Consider the following 19,070-nt stretch of genomic DNA (forward strand, 5'->3'; position numbering starts at 1 on the left):
AAAAAAAAAAAAAAAAAAAAAAAAACAAACAAACAAACAAAAAAAAACCCAACCAACAACGTTGCGAAACCAGAATTTGAGTTTGCTGGTTGCCATTGGATGGAGTGGCACGGGGCTGGGGACAGTGCCAGCGCACCTGGCGCCATTCAGCCGGTGCTTCCTGAGCACCTCCTGCCTCTGGGACAGCCAGGGCACTGAGGCACCGCTCATCTCTAAGGATCTGGGGGTGTTAGCTGGCAGCCTGCTCAATGTGAAACAGCTGTGTGCCCAGGTGGCCAAGAAGGCCACCAGCATCCTGGATTAGATCAGGAATAGTGCAACCAGCAGGAGCAGGGAGCTGATCGTGAGGTCACACCTCAAGTGATGTGTTCAGTTTTGGGCCCCTCGCTACAAGAAAGACATAGAGGCCCTGGAGTGCATCCAGAGAAGGGCAACAAAGCTGTGATGGGTCTGGAGCACAAGTCTGATGAGGAGCAGCTGAAGGAACTGGGGTTGTTCAGTCTGAAGAAGAGAGGGCACAGGGGAAGCCTCATTGCTCCGTACACAACCTGAAAGGAGGTTGTAGTGAGGGGGGGCTCACTCACTCTACCAGGTAACAGGACAAGAGATGATGGCCTTAAGTTGTACCTCGGGAGGTTCAGGTTGGATATTAGGAAAAAAATTCTTCTCTGAAGGTGTGGTGCAACAGTGGCGTAGGGTACCCACAGAAGTGGTGAAACTACCATCCCTGGAGTTGTTCAAGAGCTGTGTGGATGTGGGACCACTGAGGGACATAGTGGTCATGGTGGGGATGGGCTGATGGTTGGTCTTGGTGATCTTAGGTGTATTTTCCAACTTTAATGATTCTAATGCTTCCATGATCTCAGTGGGAAGGACTACACTGTGCACGAAGTTTCTGTAGGAAAATGCAAACGAGTGGATGTGTGTGTGATGTGTGACCACAGGGGAACCATAAAACAACATGGACAAAATGTCTCTTGACATCTTCATCAGTAGTGTGAGCTGTTTGAGATGTACCATTGAGAAGACTGGTTTGAGAAACTTGTGGCTGCAGCTGAGAACAGTTCTTGTGTAAGTCTGTAGGTGAAATTGCATGTATCACACCCAGTTTGCATGGTGAACTCCTGAAAAATGCAGCTTTCAGTGGCAGTGAGAAAGCAGAAAGCCTATTGCTATGCCTGTTTTTCCTGCAGCATCTCATTAAATTATTTACATCAATATGTGGCAACTTGTCTCCTCACGGACTTAGAGATATGTCTGCAGTACCCAATGATGGGTGCCTGCCAACCACTGAAACACAGAAGAATAAACAGAAGTCTGGAGCGAGTACAAAGGAATCTGGAATCAGTATGTCATCACTGAAATAATGCACTGAAATTGCACTTATGTAAAGTCCAAGATTTGCTCTTTTCACTCCAGAGTGAGTGCAAATAGACACATTTCCAGAAAGTCAAAAAGAAAGAAAGATGGCAATTTAATATCTTTCAAGGCACTAGTAATGAATATTTCATTATAAGCAGGACTTTATTCCAACACATTTCACCTCACAGGTGCCTCCTTTCCAAGTTGTAGCACAATTGACCTTTTCTTCTCTGGGAGATTCCAGTCTACTTCTGCAGGAGTCCCAAGAACTGCCAGTGCAAAAAGTATTATCCAGCAAACACACAGTATTTTCAAAGTCAGAGTGCATTTTGGAGGCCTACTTCCCTTGAAAGTTAACACTGGGGCATTTTCTCTCTCTTTGATCATTGCAAATCTTCCTTTTTATTTATTTATTTATTTATTTATTCTCAATGATTGCAAATAATAATAATAACCCAGTGTCATGACTGGTAACTTATCCACTGACCACAAGCAACAGTTCCTCTGATTTTTGGTAACCACAGGCCACTGACTGGGAACTTCTGTTTTATCCTTAGTGTTGTGGAAAAAGGGGAATAGAACAAGTTGTGTCAGGTCAGAAGAGAAGCTGCTTGTTTGCAACAGCTGCAGAAGAAAACGCAGAGCAGTAGAGAAACTGACCGTTAATGTGAATGCTGTGATGTTGTGCCAGTACAGTGCAAAGTTTGTCTGCACTTAGAGACCTTATGCAAAAAGCAGATAACAGGATGTGAGTTATGTAAGTCTGCTACATGCTGAAGGCCACAGAATGGCCCAGGGTCTGTTTTCTTTAGCACGGGATCATGAAGGTTATGCGGAGATTGTTATTTTAGGAGATAGGTTGAGATTCTGATTGAGTCCCACTCGGGTCTTAGCGTTTTAACTTCCATGCTGGAGATTTGAAGACTGCATGGGAATGCTGGATTTTCTGATGGCTGATCATTTAGCACAGAGGCAGCTTATAGCTATCTCTTGTTGGACAAACTGCCTTCCCCCTGCCTGAGCCTTGGAGTTGACCACAAAGGAAAGCATTTGACTTCAGGAGCATTTTTCAGTAAATCTTAATTCTCTGAATGGTCTGAGGTTGCTGTTTTCACACAGCCTTTACTGCGTTTGTGTCTCACAGCAAGTGTGATCTAAAACTCGGGTGAAGAGTCATGTTCCTTCTGCTCTCCCTCCAGCCAGGTGAATCATGTGTGACTCCCCCACTGCACCTCAGAGCAGCCTCGGGGGGCTGAGTTGAGTCTGCCTACACCAGGTCTCCAGATGTGTTTCCAAAGCACCTGCAGATCATTTGTTAGGGTATTTTTTGGCAGTGGGAAGTAAGCATTTGATTCCTCTGAAGTTCGATATGCAATTGTCTTTCCCACGGGCTGAGTGAGCACTACAGGATTTGGTTTTAAGAGCAGTGTCTGCACTTAAGATACTTCATAAAAATCAGCTGGGAATTTGATGCCTTACCTTACTGTACCTTGTGTGAGTACCATTTAACCTTTACTTGTGTCACAGCTGCTTTCTAGCCTCTAACAAATGGATTGGAATTCTTACCTGGCTCTTAGTGGAGAAGATGTTCCTACTACAGAATGTCAGTGGTGGTTGACATGGTTGTTGACATTCGCAGCATCTCAGTTACAGCCAGCTCAAGAAGTGGATAAGCTGTAGTTTCAAGGTTCTTTCTGCTCCCTAGATATCCAGAGCAAAACTGTACAAAATAAAGCTCATTCCTAAAAGTCAATACTTCTAGTTGCCCTAGAGATGAACAGCAGAGTTCAGTAGTATGGGTTGACTGTTTGGAATTATAATAACAAAACAAATCACAGTCTGTCTAAAGTGTAAGCATGCTGTTGGGCTATTATATTCAGAGCACATCTGTTTCCAAAACTAAGAGCAGTATGGCTAATGTCAGAACTATCCATCTTTGATTTCTCAGGCCGGTTTTTTGAAATATCACTTACTCTTGGATCAGCAGCATTTACTTTTCATACCACTCTGGGCAGTCTTGAACTGGCACACCTGGGTCAGTAGTGAGATGCTGTAAATACCCTGCCAGTGAGACTTCTGGAATGTCTTGGTTTTGCTCAATTATCTTTTAGCTATATCTGGGAAATTTACACTGTGCTCTCACTGCAATCTCTGAGCGGACAGCTGTGTGTTGCTGAGGTCAGGGGTCTGTGCTGCTTCCAGGATGGAGCAGAGGTCCAAGAACCAAGGTCAGGAGCTCTGAAATGCACACCCTTTGAATGCACATTGTTTTAGGGCAGGACTATGTGATACAGTGTCTCACAGAAATATACTGTGCCTTAGGAATGCAGTATCTTTATCTGGGTGCTCTACCTCCACAAGGAGCAACTTTCTGGAGTATGTGCACTGGATTGTTTCAACATGAGTCCTGTGTGGAAGCATATAGTTCAGAAAGAAGGAGTCCAATTTAGACTCTTTGGGATCTGGTTGGGTACCTTTATTTCCTTCTGTTCACTGTGGCCAAGTTGCTTTGGCTGCTCCATTTGACCTTTGCTCCAGTTTTTCTTTGATGCTAAAGTAAACACTGACCATCATTGTAAGTAGTACAGGAAGGAGAAGTGAAGGTCCTTTTGTGGGGCAACAAACAAGAAAGAAATGAGATCCACATGCTGCAAAATAGATACTGGTGTGTTGCACTAACTAGGTGTTACAGTACATGTGGAACTGTGAGTTTGCCTTTTACAGAAAAAAACCAGAATCATTAAGGTTGGAAAAGACCCCAAAGATCATCTAGTCTGTCCGTCAGCCCATCCCCACCCTGCCCAATGACCATGTCCTCAGTGCCACATCCACATGGTTCTGAAACACCTCTAGGGATGGTGACTCCGCCACCTCCCTGGGCAGCCTGTGCCAGGGCAGCAGCACTCTTTTGGAGAAGCATTTTTTCCTAATATCTAACCTGTACATCCTCTGGTGCAACTTAAGGCCATCACCTCTTGTCCCATCACTGTTACTTGGGAGAAGAGGCTGAGTCTCACTTCACCATAACCTCCTTTCAGGTTGTGTAGAGAGTGGTAAAGTCTCCCCTGTGCCCCCTCTTCTCCAGGCTGAACAATCCCAGTTCTGTCATCCACTCCCTATAAGATTTGTGCTCCAGATCCTTCACAGCTTTGTTGCCCTTCTCTGGACATATTCCAAGGCTTCCATGTCTTTCTTGTACTGAGAGTAACAAACACAAAACACTAAAACAAACACAGTCCTTGAGGTATAATCTTACTCCAAGTAAGACATATTATCTTAGGCAGTAAGAACAACCAAGAGAGCCCTTTAATTTCTGTTCAGTAAAACTTTCTCAGCATCTTAGTGTCTAACAATGGTTACTACTTGTGTATCTTTGCTAGTTATTTATGCCTTGCATGTATAACTTCAAGCGTCTTCAGACGCAAGTTAGCTCCTCTCTCAGGTCAGCTTTAGGCAAAGGGAAATGAGACAGATATCTGGGACAATAAAATCCCAACTTGGAATAGGAGAGAGAGAAATAGACTGAAACCTTATAAACATCAGAGCAGTGGCCATGGCTCCATGCCCAGGCTGGTGGCTTGAAGCAGCTCGCTGAGACGTGCTCCTCCCCTCGTAGCTCAGGGCAGTGAGACTGCCTGATCTCTCCTACTCCTGCAAACAGATGGCCCTGGCCTTATGCCATGATATAAGACCAGGCTGTGCACCATCCCTCGTCATGCTCCATGTGGCTGGCTTGGGCTAGAGGGAGAATCATCTGTGTGTCACACATCCATGTCACAGGGGTGGGAACTGGGAAGACGCCTAGAGCTAAGGTACTTTTTCATACCACCACCTGTATCAGAAATCAGTGCTATGTTATTTCTCAGCAAGGCCAGGTACAAGCTGTCAGCTGTGGTGGGTGGGAAGAGGAACAGAGGGGGAGCACTGGTTTCATACTCCATGAGTGCTCCTTATTACAGTGTTGAACCACGCAGAGAAAGTTGTGAGAGCATCTCTCATCTCTTCAGACACCAGAATATATTCTGGTCCAAAAGAGTGAAATCACTCACTTTGCCCTCATCAAGGAGTTGATATCCATTGATAACTTGTCTGCTGCTCTATCCCTGTGTGACCCTTCCTTCCATCCCGCATGAAGCAGGATAGCAAATACAGCATCCAAGAGGTCCAGGCAGGGGAAGCAGGGGAAAAGTGAGTTTCAGAAGGCCCCCTTGAAGGACCCAGCCTACAAGAGAAGAGGGACTGTGTTGGGATTAGAGTTTGGCAAGTGCTAAAGGAGTCCAGCCTCAAGTCAGAGGAGTGCTGCACCTTAGGCACTCAAGAGGGCTAAGCATGCCTTGTGTCGGTGTGGCTCACTACAGATCAGGAAAATATACATACATATACATATAATATATACAATACAATATATAATATATACATACAATAATAATAATAAAATAAACCCGATAGAGTCTTTTCTCACAGCTGTCACTTGGAACTTGTGGCTCACTGCAGCCTTTTCTCCACTTAGGTCCTGAAAAAGCAAGGAGTGAATGCTTTGTTGTCTTTCTCCATCTCTTTCCACAGGAAAGAAAAGCCCAGATCTTGGAGAGTACGATCCTCTCACTCAGGCCGATAGTGATGAAAGTGAAGATGACCTCGTACTCAACATACAGAAAAATGGGGGTGTCAAGAATGGGAAGAGCCCCCCTGAGGAAGTGCAGGATCCCGACTCTGATGTGGAAGTTGGGATGACGAAGCAGCACGCGTCAGAATGCGCACCCGAGGGTTATCCTGCAGAGGCAGCTGGGGGCTTGGAACAGAAGGCTGCTCCATCCCTCATGCCATACCTGCGCACAGCAGTCTTTTTGCTCACCGTGGTGATCTCGATGATTCTTGTGTTGGTGTGTGCGTTTCTCATTCCCTGTCCCCCTAGGGACTTGCATAACACCTGGAACCACAACCTAGGTCAGGGAGCAGGTGAGAAAGCCCCAGGAACAGCATCTGGCGTGGGGGAGGTGGCAGCTCCCAGGCTGGGCATCTGCGGGAGAGACCTATCTGGGAGAGCCAGCTCAGGACAGAGACCCTTCCTCACCACTGCAGATGCTCCGAGGTAAAAGACAGGAGGCTCTGTCCTGCTCACTCTTCAAGCTGAGGCCTGTGAAATCTGACAGCAGTAAATCACAAAATCTTGTTTCTGTCAACACCAAAAAGCATTTTGACTCTTCTCCCATCCTGCCTTTTTGTCCATAAGGCGTGCTCTGTTTCAGATGGAAATGCCCACTTTAAAACACAGTGCCTCCCTCTCTAGACCCTGGATTTCACCAGCTCCTCCATGCTGAAGTGTGTGGAAGTTTGGGAAGAGAGGGATAGAGGTCTTTATGTCTCCTGACTGGCTCAACTAACCTCGTTTCTGTTGTCTTGCCCTGCTTGAATCTGTAAATCAACATTTGGAATCTTTTGTCATCCTGTACAGGCCACTGGTAACATTTCTAAAGTATCTCCCATTCTGACCTCTGCAGTATTGTGAAATAATTTCTGCCAGGTCTAGATATGTCTCTCCCTCCTTGCTTTCTGCCCCAGCTTCCAAATCTAAGCCTTTCATAAGATATGTGACTCCCACATCACCTCTGAAAGTGAAGTGGGAAGCAGACATCTTTTCTTTCCTTTTAGCTCTTCTATTTTTCCCTTTCTTTTCTCTGACCCAGATGCTACATTTCTGCCTTTCCATGTGATAAAAGATCTAGCCATGATGGGAGCTGCCTGGCATTGATTAATTAATTCCTTAGCAGACTCCACAAGGTTTTTTTTGTCAGCCTTCTACTCGCAGTGCAGAGAGCTGGCTGCGTGGCTACTTTGTCAACAGCGTGGTTCTCTGTGACTGTTGTAGGTGGTGTGTTATCCCCACTGGAGCTTTGTGATGTGAATGGTGATGGGCTCCCTGACATCCTCATCGTTTTCACAGCCCTGATGAATGCCAGTGTCATGGGTAAGTGAGTCTTCTACTCTCTTTCCTGTACTTGTCAATACAGACCTTTGGATATTCATACAATGGTTGGAAAAAGTTGCTGCCACTGTAAATCCACTGTTGTTTTTTTTTGTTGTTGTTTGTTTGGTTGTTTTTTTTCTTTTTTTTTCCCTGAAGTGGCTGTTGTTCTGTGTCTGTACTTTATTATGCTGTTTATGATTCAATACTAGTTTGCAGTCACCTCTTTCCCCATACCACACCTTGGGATCAGTCCATCTCTCTCTCCTGTATTTGTCCCTCTCTCTGTCCCTGATCTGCAGGCAGACATAAAGTGGTCAGAAAACACTTCACTACAAATAGCAGGTAGAAATAAGGTGATGATTATTTTTTTCACTTCTCAAAAGCTACTTCTCAAAGCCCTTCACTAAAAGTCTCAGTTGTTCTACCACTGTAAAAGCAAGGAGGTAGAAGTCCTATAGAAATAAACCTATCAACAGAGAGAAAATTGTGCAGACTTAAGCTTTATAAGAAGTACATGAGAAAGAGACTGTTGATGTGAAAGCTGTATTCAGTTTGTAGAGGTTGTCTTTGTATTCTGTGTTTTGCCATTGTACTTATTTCTCTTTCATCACAGATGTGCAGTTTTTAGCATGCTCCAAATGGAACTAGGCATACCTAGCTGCATCCTGGGCTGAAGCTGTGCTAGGAGACATAAAGCAGACAGGAAAGCAGGTGTAAGGACATCTCAGTCCTATACCCAGGTAGCTGGAGATCAACCCTCCTAAAGCTTGTGCTCAAAGTCTTCACATGGTGTTTGATAGAGATACTCTTAGGGTAGGAACCTGGTGGACTAAGCTGTGGCACTGTTAGCTGTTTATCCAGATTGTACACACTACAGCTGTGAGCTGCACTGAAGAATTAGGAGTTCTTGATTACCGCCAACCCAACAAAAAGAATTTATGTTAAGACAACTCTTTAGCATAAGCCATCTGATTTTCAGTTTGACAGGTGATTAAGTTTGATTTAGAGAGTGGGCTCAAAACCTCCATGTAGTCAAGTCATGCAGAGTGTTGCTATTAAACAGGAACCAACAGGAACTGTTGTTATCTTGAAATGTGTGGAAGTTCATATTCTAACTTTATGATATGAGAGGTAGAGATTACAATTCTATATAAGGGCAGGCTGAGCTAAAAGTTGCTGGTGTTTGAAATCAGAGCCAAGAGTCTGTTGAAACAGCATGGGGCACCTTTTCTCACTATTATTTTGTGCTAACCGGTGAATTAGAAAAAGACCCTGAGTTACACCAATTTGTTGCATTCAATCTATTTCTCACAACAACCGTGACAAAAACTGATTTAAAATACAACAGAAAAAACTCTCAGATTGCCAATCACCTGCTGCTGCCCAGACAGCCCAAGCCTTCCACATGGGGCAGCAGCTGCCTTGGGAATTACCTAAGGCATCTCCTCAGTGGTGTCCATTGGCCTGAGGAAGAGGACATGAGAAAGATCAGTCTGGTTTAACAACAGAATGATTCAGCATGACTAAGCAGGTTGTCCCCAGAAGGAGCTTGTTTCCTCTGTGCCCACCTGATCACGTTTCTTGAAGTTAGCTCATGTCCAGACACCAACTTTGATTGTGCTGTTGGCTCACAGCCTAACTTGTCTGAAGGTCACCAGTAGGTTCTGCTGGCAGAAAGACTAAAACAAAGAGTGGGATTTGACCTTTGCTTTTAAGGCAGTGTGGATAGAGCTGGCTTGAGCCGCTCAGCTCCAGGAGCTAGAGCTGGAATTCAAGCACAAGTACCAAAGACAGTGTGGACATAGCCTTTGATGGCAAGGAATTTTACTCTCTTCCTTCTGTCTCTTCCAGGTGTCTCTACGCCCTCTGTGACTGTGGTGGCCCTTTCTGGTATGAATGGCAGCACCTTATGGTCCATCCAGCTTCCAGAAGAGACTCGGAGTATGCAGTGCAAAGGGCTGTCACTGGGGTCACCAGCAGAGCCCGTTTGCCTTGTGACAGGAACAGCTAAATTCCTCAGCCTTCTTAGTGCCTCCACAGGTAGAGTCAAGTACTGGCTTGTTAGAAAGATGCTGCTGCTGCATTTTCATTTTTTTTTGAAGGGCTAATAAGTATGAATGATTCAGTGCTAGCTCTTTGTAGTGGCTGTTATTAGTGACACACAGGGAAGGGTCAGAACATTAACGTTTTTCAAGTTATAAAAGGTAAAAGAGCATTCAAACTTTTGATGCTCTCTGGGAGTATCTCTATCCTACCATTTCAGAACTATTCAAAATGTTTATCTTGTCCTATAACATCTCCATGGCACAAAAGATATACAAGATCCATTTTCATCAACATGTAGCTGTTACTACAGCTCTGCACCTAGCTAATGGCACTGAGAAGCTGAACACCAGTCTCAGAGAAGTTACGTAAAGATGTATGCTACAGCTAGATAAGCTTTCCAAAGAAATTAGGCCCATAGAGGAATCGATTAGATATGAATGAATGCTGCATTTTTAATCACTGTGCTGGCAAAAGAACTATGGAGAAATAAAAGCATCACATTTCTTTTTGTTGGGATTTTTTTTTGAGTGTTTATCAGCTAATCTGTAAAACAGGTTTTATTGAGTTTCCAGCTGGGTCCACACTGGATTGCTGAACAGTTTGACATCATGTCTGCTAACATGCATTTACCCTGAGGAGGAGTGAGCATGCTATACTGGAGTGGCTATTTACTGCTGGGAATTTAATGGAGACACAGATTTGCACTTTGAATATTAGAACTGGCCATCTGTTCTCTTTCCTGGCATCCACCTACAGTCTGTACTGCTGACTGTGGAAAGCAACTGCTGTCCTGCAGAGCAGCATTCCTATTTAGGTTCTCCTTCCAAAAATGAACTTCAAATATAGCTTGCTATTTCAGAAAGATTTTTGAGCTCGGGTCTGTTTAGAGAGATGCAGAGGAGGAAGCACAGCAGAACAAAGACACAACTCAAAGCCAGTCTAAAGAAATGTGCTTTGCTTCCCACTGAAGCTTGACCTGTATGCTTGTTTTTTGTTTTTTTTTTTGTTTTTTTTTGTCAGGGAATAAGGAAAACAAGCTCTTTTGCTCCCTCCTTCAAGAAGGTTTTGTAGAACTGTCTGGGAATGTCCTCTGGTTCCCCAAGGTCTCTTTCATCCTGTTCTTTCCATAGGCAAGACCATCTGGACACTGAACTCCATTCACCTTTCAGATGGGATCTTGGCTGCACCAGCTGCAACTCTTCCAGATGTAGATGGAGATGGGATTAGGGATATTGTTGTTCTGGCCCTCAAAGAAACACAGGTACAGCATGTCTGTGCTCAAGATTAGAAAGGACCTTGACTATCTAGAGGAAGATTGAGGACCTTGATGTAGAAAGGTTGTAACAGGAGATGCAGGAGCCCCTAATTTTTGTTCCTTTAGGTTTGCTTGAAAAGCACCTTGTTTCTTTCAGTGGGTCAGAACAGTGAGATCAAGCAATAATGGCACTAACTGCATTTCTTATCAGCTGGGAATGAACAAAAGGTTTATTATTTATCCCTGTCTGAGACTTGAGAATTGTTTCTGCTCAGTGAATGCCTGATTAGAAGTGACTGTTTAGCAGCTGTATAGAAAACCATGTTGAGATAAATCACTGGAAAAATGAGCACTCAGCTGACCTTAGGTAATAAGTAGTTGTGTGATCAAGTGCAGATTTCCTCCATGCTCATCTCTCCCCAGAATTCTAGCATTACTATTCTTAGAGGAGTTCAGTTTTTTGAAGTCCCTTCCATCTTTGATGCTTTTGCAGACAAGAGAAAGGCATGAATGTAAGAATCCCAGGAAGCCAAGCTGAGCAGAGAGACCACTAGCTAGACCTTGCTGTGGGGAGAAAGAGCAACAGAGCTTCATGCTGTGGGTACCAGGCAAGATTCTGAGAGCACAAATGTGTGAAAGCACTGCCAGAAATCTCTACATCTCTGTCTTTGCAGCCTGATGTGTTTTTCGTCTTGGTGTCAGGGAAGACTGGGGTTGCTTTGGGCGGGCCTGTGAAGTACAATGTCATTGGAGAAGGGAAAGTAATTGGCCCTCAAGTTCATATCACCAGCCGGGGAGCCATCTACATCCTGTTTGGTTTTGGTAAGATGCACCTTGACTCACAAGTACTTCACCTTTCTGAAAAAGAACATTATTTTTACCTAAATTGGCTTAGAGTATTCCTAGGATGTCTCTACTATGTCTTGCATTGTAAAATCTGGGAGCAGAGGGCATGGGAAGGAGTCTTACTGCTATGCAGTGGAAGAGTATCAATGTCTGCTAGCCTGGAGTACCTTTAAGTTTCTCAAAGCCAAGTCTGCCAGTGGTGCATCATGCCAAGGAAGGTGCAACTCTGGCTTTCCTTTGCATTTTGCCATAACAACAGAAGTCCAAAGGACCCTCTGTGTTACTATGAAATTAACCTTTGCAGTCAAGACTCTTCATCTTTACTCTTTCTGGCAGGTAATGTTCAAGCAGTTGCCCTGAGGGATATCTTTACCCAAGCCAGAAACCGGGACAGCTTTCCTATGATGTTGCATCAGGAGGAGCCAGAGTGGGAAAAGCGCAGATCTGTAAACCTGTCAGAGCTCATTGACATTTACAGGTAGGAGACAAACTTATAATCTTGGCTCTGCTGGAAGGGGAAGGAAAAATGTATACCTTCTTGCACTCCTAGACACAGTTCTTTCCTTTCCATTTCTGGCTGTTGACAATACTATGGAGTATTGTAACCAGTACTGCCAAACTGTGGTCAGAATCAGTCTTGATAGGAATAAAAGGGAACAAATATGAAAACCTGCATCCCATGCTTTTTATAGTAATTCAAGACGTTCAGAAGAGCACAGATCTGAATTTAGGTCAGTTAACTAAGAAATAACAATGTGAAATTAACCTCAGTCACTGAAGAAAAGATGAACCTGTCCAAGCTTAGTTCAAATCTTAGGTTGTTGGGTGGACAGGCAGGTAATGCTGAGATGCTTAAATACAAGCCTAGGAATCTTCTCTCTGCTTTCCATTTCTCCCAGTGGGGGTGTTGACTTCCTGCAGACGATAAAGGCACCTGACACAAACTGCAGCAACCTGCTCATCACCACCAAAGATGGCTTGATTCTACTGCAGGGACAGGACCTGGAGCCCCGCTGGACATTGGAAATTCAGAACATCAGCAGGTTATCTACTGGGAACATTTTCCTTTCTTTTTTATTTCTATTTCCTACTTTTCACCTTTAAGTGCATGTGTTCCTTAGAAAGCAATCAAGAATTCTCCATGTTTGCAAAGAAACCTATGAGCTGGAGGCGTATGTGTACATTGATGCACAAAGAAGGAGGGCAAGCGGAACACAGAGCAGAGGGCTCAAAACCTTTAAACCTTTAAAATGTGTGAGTGATGACAAATTGTAGAATCATGGAATGGTTTGAGTTGGAAGAGACCTTTAACAGTCATTAATCCAACTTCCCTGCAGTGAGCAGGGACACCTACAGATAGATCAAGATACTCAGAGCCCCTCCAGCCTGACCTTGGATGTCTCCAGGGATGGAGCATCCACCACTTCTCTGGGCAACCTGTGCCAGTGCTTCACTATCCTTATTGTAAAAAAAAACCCTTTTTTTTGTTCATATCCAGTCTAAATCTCCCCTCTTTCAGTTTGAAACCGTTTCCTCTCGTCCCATTGCAACAGACCCTGCTAAAAGTCTGTCCCCTTCTTTATTCTAATAAACAAAGGGCTTGATACAGATATCCAACATAAATGTCTTGACTACTGTGGCACTGGAGCTTAGGGGACTTCTGGTGTGTGATTCAGCCCGTCTGCTGTCCACAGCTGCTGGTTGCCAGCTCAGTGGAGAGGAGCAGGTGCATTAGTGGTGCTAAGTGTTAGAGGTGTCTGAATATGCCGAGTGGATCTTAATCTTCCTTGAAAGCTGAAAATCAGCACTCTGATGGCAGTCTGCCATCTATACTAAATGTAAACCTTAAAATAATATTTCTCATCCTCTGACTTCACACATAAAAGTTAAGCAATTTGCTAGACCTAATGGTTTGATAATAACTGGCAATTTCAGTTTTCTGAGTGCTAAATGTTTGCAAAGGGCAGCTGGGCACAGTTGAAGGAAATTATGTGGGAAACAGATTGCTAGCTCTGCTATCTAGAGGAAAGAAAGAAGCTTTCAGCTCAGTGTTACCTGCCAACAGTTTCCATAGGAGGAAGGAGTAGAATCTTCATTAAGAAAAAAAGGTCATCTAGACTTGATACTCTTACGCTATGCCCAGTCTTGAATGCTGGTGGGTGACATAAGCAGTGGCTTTAGGAATGGGTTGTGGCAAGTTGATCTCAGTTTGGGAAAGGTAGTGAGCTAAAAGAGTTTTTGTTCCAGAGTCTTCAGGCTTCTGGATATGGGTCAAGTTTGAAGGGTAAGTGTATGCTGACTAAACAAGAGTCAGTTCACAGATGCTATAAAATCAATAATATGCAAAAAACTTCTAAATGAAAAAACTAATTGGAAAATTTGTAGGGATTCAAATCAAGAAGTGTTGAAAGATGCTTTTGTCGTTCTGTTCACTGAATCACAGAACAGTTGGGATTGGAAGGCATCTTTGGAAGTCCTCTAGTCCAAGTTCTGAGGTGTCACCAGACAAACAAGCTTAAACCCAGGTCACCATCAGACAGAGTATACTGAGCCAGCTGAGAGCTCCCCTTTCCCTCAGTAACCCTGCTCCAGCCTCTGTCTTGCTCTAGCCAAGCAGACTAAGTCCATGCCTTTGGGTGCATTCTCAGATAACAGCCTGGCTTCTGCAAGTGTGCTGCATTTCTGGATAGATTTTGACAAGATCCCTGGAAGACCATAATGGACAACCAGTTATAAAACAAGAGTGAAGTTCAGAGACCATGAAATTGTGTAAGCATTTGAAAATTGCGTTGTAAATGGATGTTTCAGATAAGAGAGGATTAATTACTGGTTGCTGTGGGGATTAGTGTTAGGCAGGAATAATTACTAGCCTTCTGGTTCATACAAGAAAGTGCCCAAGGGATTTTTCAGTTGATTGGTAGCATCTAAAATACATATGCCTGCCTGCATTCGATGTGTGGAATCTGCCACTGACTGTAGCCTGCCAGAAGTACGAGAAGTGCCACATCAGGAGAGAGTTTAAGTGAATGCCCTCAGAACAGAATAGCCTACTGCTTCTTTTTGGTACAGGAGATTTTTTAAGTTATAGGAACGTGTCATGAGACTGCCTCTAAATTATTAGCTGTGATTGCCAAAGTGTACTATGTTAATAATAAAATAATGGAATTGTAGAACATTCAGAGTTGAAAGGGATACCCAAGGATCATCAAGTCCAACTCCTGGCTCCACAGAGCACCACCCAAAAATCAGACCATATGTCTGAGATTGTTATCCAGATGCTTCTTGAGTACCACGGGGCCATGATCACTACACGGGGCAGCCCGTTCCATGCCCACTGCCCTCTGGTGCAGACCCTGTCCCTCACCCCCAGCCGCCCTCCCCTGTCAGCTCCATGCCTTTCCCTGGGCCCTGTCACTGTCACACAGAGCAGAGCTCAGCGCTGCCACTCCACTCCCTGTGAGGAGCTGCAGCCATCAGGCCTCCCTTCAGCTCCTCTGCTCTGCGCTGAATCAACCAGGGGACCTCAGCTGCTCTTCATATATGTTGCCCTGTGGGTTTTCTATCATCTTCGTAGCCTCCTTGATACAAGTATAGATAGTAAGCCACTGTTGTGCTGTGGCATTACTCTTAAAAAGCCATTCTGGTCTGCACATTTTAAAGTAGTGGCTGGAAAATCTGGATAAAAGGGCTGGAAAAATGCCTCAGCATAGAAGATTTAAGTTTGTGTTTAGATGAGGAAGCTTGAGAGATGAGTTCATGTGTGCATGTAAGTAACAGGAGCTAACAGGAATTTTAATCTTGCTGTAGCAAGAAAAGTGCTTTGGAGCAGAAGCTGCTCATGTTCCAGAAAATGAAAATGCAGCCATGTTTCTGAGGATGAGATTAATCATTAGAACTGACTGTCACAAGAAGTGATTAATTTATCTTGTCTTTGTATTTCCATAGCAAGTCTCATGGCTGGGCACATCTTGCCAAACTCTAGTGCTTGGTTAACTGGATAAAATACAACAGAGTATCATAAATAAAAGGAGGAAGGACATGCTCTGGTCATCTAGCCTTGCCCTATGAAACTGTGAATTCAAAGAAATCATGTATGCTTCTTAGGCCCAGCTGTGCTGAATTTAGGAAGGACAGAGGTTAGATTCAGAAAGCGAAAAGCAAGTAAGATGGTTAGAAAGCAGTTATAATAACAGATATTTAAGTAATAGTGTTAAGTTGCCCAGAAGGGAGAGGATAAAAAAGAACTTTTTTTAAAACTGCTTTGAGCAGGAGGTCCAATCTCTTGATGAATTTTGAAAGGTTTGGGTAATTTTTTATGACTGTAGCAAAACTGAACAGATTCTCATTCTAGGGAAAGAATAATACAGCCATGCCATAGGGTGATAAACAAATACCTACATAGCCCAGCAGGGATTGCACCACCTCCCCCTACCCCCAGTCAACTCTGAAGAATGGCCAGTAAGCGCTATGGGCAGTTTGATCATTTTTCACTTTTCTTATCCAACAAAAAATGGTTTCTGCCAATAAGAATGACTCTCAGTGGATAAAATATTTTGGCAATTACTGCCTTGGTAAGAGGCAGAATAGAGGATGAAAGCAATTCCTTTTTTTCTGTCATAAAGCTGAGTGGTTTTTTTGTTCAAATTTGCAGCCAGCCAATACTGGGGTACTTCAGTGCTGATCAAACCCTGGACTTCATGCTGCAAGCACAGACCGGAAATGGGAAGAAAAAGGTAAAACAAGAGGCAGCAGAGAGGGCACTGGCAACTTAAAAGTGAAGGAGCCTGGGTTGAAAGGGGCAGTGATTCTTTACTTTCGGCAATTCCTATGTCTGCGGCTGACACTGGTCTCTATGTGGCCACAGGCCTGACAGAAAATAGCACTCTCTTTGCGCCTGCACCTGAACACTCATTAATGCTACATCTCTTTCTGTATCCTCAGGTGGTGGTGGTAGATGGCAAATCTGGCCTCCCTGTTTGGAAGCAGGAACTCCCATGGCAGAAACAGCAACTTGATGCTCTGTCAGTCATGACTTTGGACAAGAAGTCTGTTTTTCTCTTCTGGGCTGATGAGGCACAGCCTGTGCTACAGAGTTTGGTGAGCAGCTACCCTTTCTTCACTTTGAATTTTCTGTGAGGTACATGTAATCTCTGTCTTTCATTCCTAATGTAATTGAACTCTAAACCTGCTATTTGAGACTGCTAGGGACATCTTTCCCTCTTGCTTTGACTTGGATGGACTTCTTCAAGCCTGTACACAGTAGCATATGTATGATTTTTCCATCAAAAAACTTCATAGACTGAGAGCTCCCTTCCATGAAACCAAAATTTTCTGTGTTATGAAAATAATTCGTTTTTTCTGCAGCACTGAGATTTTCTGCCTGCAACTTTGTTCCCAGACCCTGAGAGATTCTTTTCAGCATACCGACATACAAGTCAGCATGGAGTTCCAAACTTCCGTACTGTAGCTTGGCCAATCAAGCCAGCTTTCATAGAGCAAAATCTCAACTTTACCAAACAGAGGCTGGGGAGCAAATTTTGTTTGAGAAAAAATGTTTTGCACTCTTTCAGCTCTGTGGAGCCATTAAGTTTTTGATTCTCAGTACCAAGCAAAGGTAGCACAATGTCGGTAAACATTTTTTTTTTCCCTTTGGCAAAGCTAGACTGTCTTTTGGTAGTCATCTGTAACATTTTTGTTCATTTTTCATTCCATCAGCATCCTGGTCCCAGATCTGAGCGCCCGGCGCTGCACCACCTTTATCTTCTCCATCCTGTTTTCCCTACAGTCCTTTTGGACCTCACCAATGCAACAGACAAAGTCATTGCTTCAGCAGGTGAGTTCAAATGGTGGAGAGACTACCTAGCCTAATAGAAATGGAGGAATGAAGATGTAGCTGTAAAAAACAAAGTGGTATATTTGTGGTATACCACATGTACTAATAGGTAGTATTTGAGATCCACCACTCACACAGACCAGCAATGGGAAATCAGATTGCTCTTCCACCTGAAGAAAGGTCCTATCCAACCCCTACTTTACAAATGAAAGGCCCACCAAGACTCTTGAACGTTTAAACATGGAAAAGTCTGAGTTTGAATTCATGCATGTTTAATACCAGATACATTCCCTTGCTTTCTGTGGAGCACATCACCTCAGATACACTTCTGCCTTTGCTGGCTGTCCTCTCCTGCCCTTTGAGATAGCAGATGTACTGCTCTTTCCTCTTTCTTTTTGAAAAGGAGAATCCAAAATGTTTCACTGCATGTTTCCAAGGGAAAGTGAATCTAGATTTAACATTTACAAGATCTCACAGTCCCTGTTGGATTTCCTTTCTTTTTGTAAAGCAGTTCAACCGACATCCAACTTGTTGAGCATGGCAGGATGCAGGATAAAAGGTCAGTGCATATAGCACTGAATCCAGTAGGTCAGGAAGCAGGGAGAAGCTGCTGTGTAGTGATACGTCTAATCAGATTTGTATCAAAAAACAGCTCAGTCAAGAACAAATAGAATATTGTTCTTAGAGAGATTTATTAGAAGCTGGGATTTCTGAGGTCTGTACAGATCATTCCATGCTAACCGGAGTAAACTGATTTGCTCCTACTTTAACAATTTACCCTTCTGTGGAGGTAATAATTTATGCCAGCAGGAGTGGAAAGGAATGTTCTATTCAAGTGAACTACATTAATTAAATATGTACATTTTGTATGTCAAACACAAAAAAAGGAACCAACCTTGAAACCAAAAATTGACATCGTTGATCTACTTTTCAGTGTATTTCTATGGAAAGATTTTTATTTAAAATTGTTTTCCCTAATGAACTAAGGCTCATGCTATTGAAAAATCAAATTGAATACATCCTCAGCCCAGTGACTGTTTGGAATGAGTGAAGACTGTAAGATTTCTTTTGGGGGAAGCATAGTTATTATTCCTCACCAATATTTTCTCTCTCTTTTCTGATGAATCAGTTGGAATTAATGATCTCCAAAAGGATGCATTTCACATCACTGTGACAACAACTGCAACCTCTGAAAAACAGCCAGGATTTCTCTCAGTCAGCAAGTTGGGCTTGAAATGGGCCATGATGACGCAGGGTCGGATGGTGTGGCTAAAGGACACCACCACTCCCAAAATCAGCCGTGGAGAAGTGAGGCGATTTCTTGCTCGGCTGAAATTTGTTGACTTTCCTCACAAGGTAAGATTGTGCAGGAATCTGTGATCAGTGCAGATTGTTCAGGATATACGATTGCTTCCGTACTGACACAGTTAGGTGCTTTCTATGAGGTGGGATTCAAACTGACTACAAGATGACAGGCTGTCTCTTTAGGTGGAGACTGGACACAGTGTAAGGCCCAGCTATACTTTAGCAGTTTGACAAGAAGGAGGATCTTAGAAAGAATCAGGGGTGACAATCATAAAGGACTGAGGGACCCACAGACAGAACTGAGAGGTAGGGCAGTGGTCACTTGTTCTAACATGGCCAAACAGGGGTCCCCCATGCACCCTCTACCTAGTGGTGCCTAGTGTTGCTGATCAGTAAATTAACACTTTTCTGTACTGGACTGAATGATAATGGATTCTGGCTTTGTTTTTCGTTTC

General features: G+C 43.6%; 1 protein-coding gene across 5 annotated transcripts in view; it reads left to right on the top strand.

The window, feature by feature from the left end:
* Nucleotides 1-19,070, top strand: part of FAM234B (family with sequence similarity 234 member B) — a 34,697-nt gene that overhangs the window by 641 nt on the left and 14,986 nt on the right. For 2 of the 5 annotated variants that reach the window (XM_042890531.1, XM_042890534.1), the window contains exons 2-12: nt 5,929-6,321; nt 7,232-7,330; nt 9,182-9,370; nt 10,507-10,637; nt 11,306-11,453; nt 11,814-11,955; nt 12,377-12,520; nt 16,129-16,210; nt 16,419-16,574; nt 17,193-17,310; nt 18,440-18,666. In XM_042890531.1, the coding sequence (XP_042746465.1) occupies nt 5,929-6,321; nt 7,232-7,330; nt 9,182-9,370; nt 10,507-10,637; nt 11,306-11,453; nt 11,814-11,955; nt 12,377-12,520; nt 16,129-16,210; nt 16,419-16,574; nt 17,193-17,310; nt 18,440-18,666 (1,829 nt within the window). Of the gene's footprint in view, nt 1-5,928; nt 6,455-7,231; nt 7,331-9,181; nt 9,371-10,506; nt 10,638-11,305; nt 11,454-11,813; nt 11,956-12,376; nt 12,521-16,128; nt 16,211-16,418; nt 16,575-17,192; nt 17,311-18,439; nt 19,065-19,070 lie in introns of those variants that run through there. The other 3 variants (XM_042890532.1, XM_042890536.1, XM_042890535.1) reach the window with 3 other exon arrangements.

This window comes from Lagopus leucura, unplaced genomic scaffold (assembly GCF_019238085.1).
Source record: "Lagopus leucura isolate 7727_CA_CO unplaced genomic scaffold, USGS_WTPT01 Super-Scaffold_100159, whole genome shotgun sequence".
NCBI classification, from domain to species: domain Eukaryota; kingdom Metazoa; phylum Chordata; class Aves; order Galliformes; family Phasianidae; genus Lagopus; species Lagopus leucura.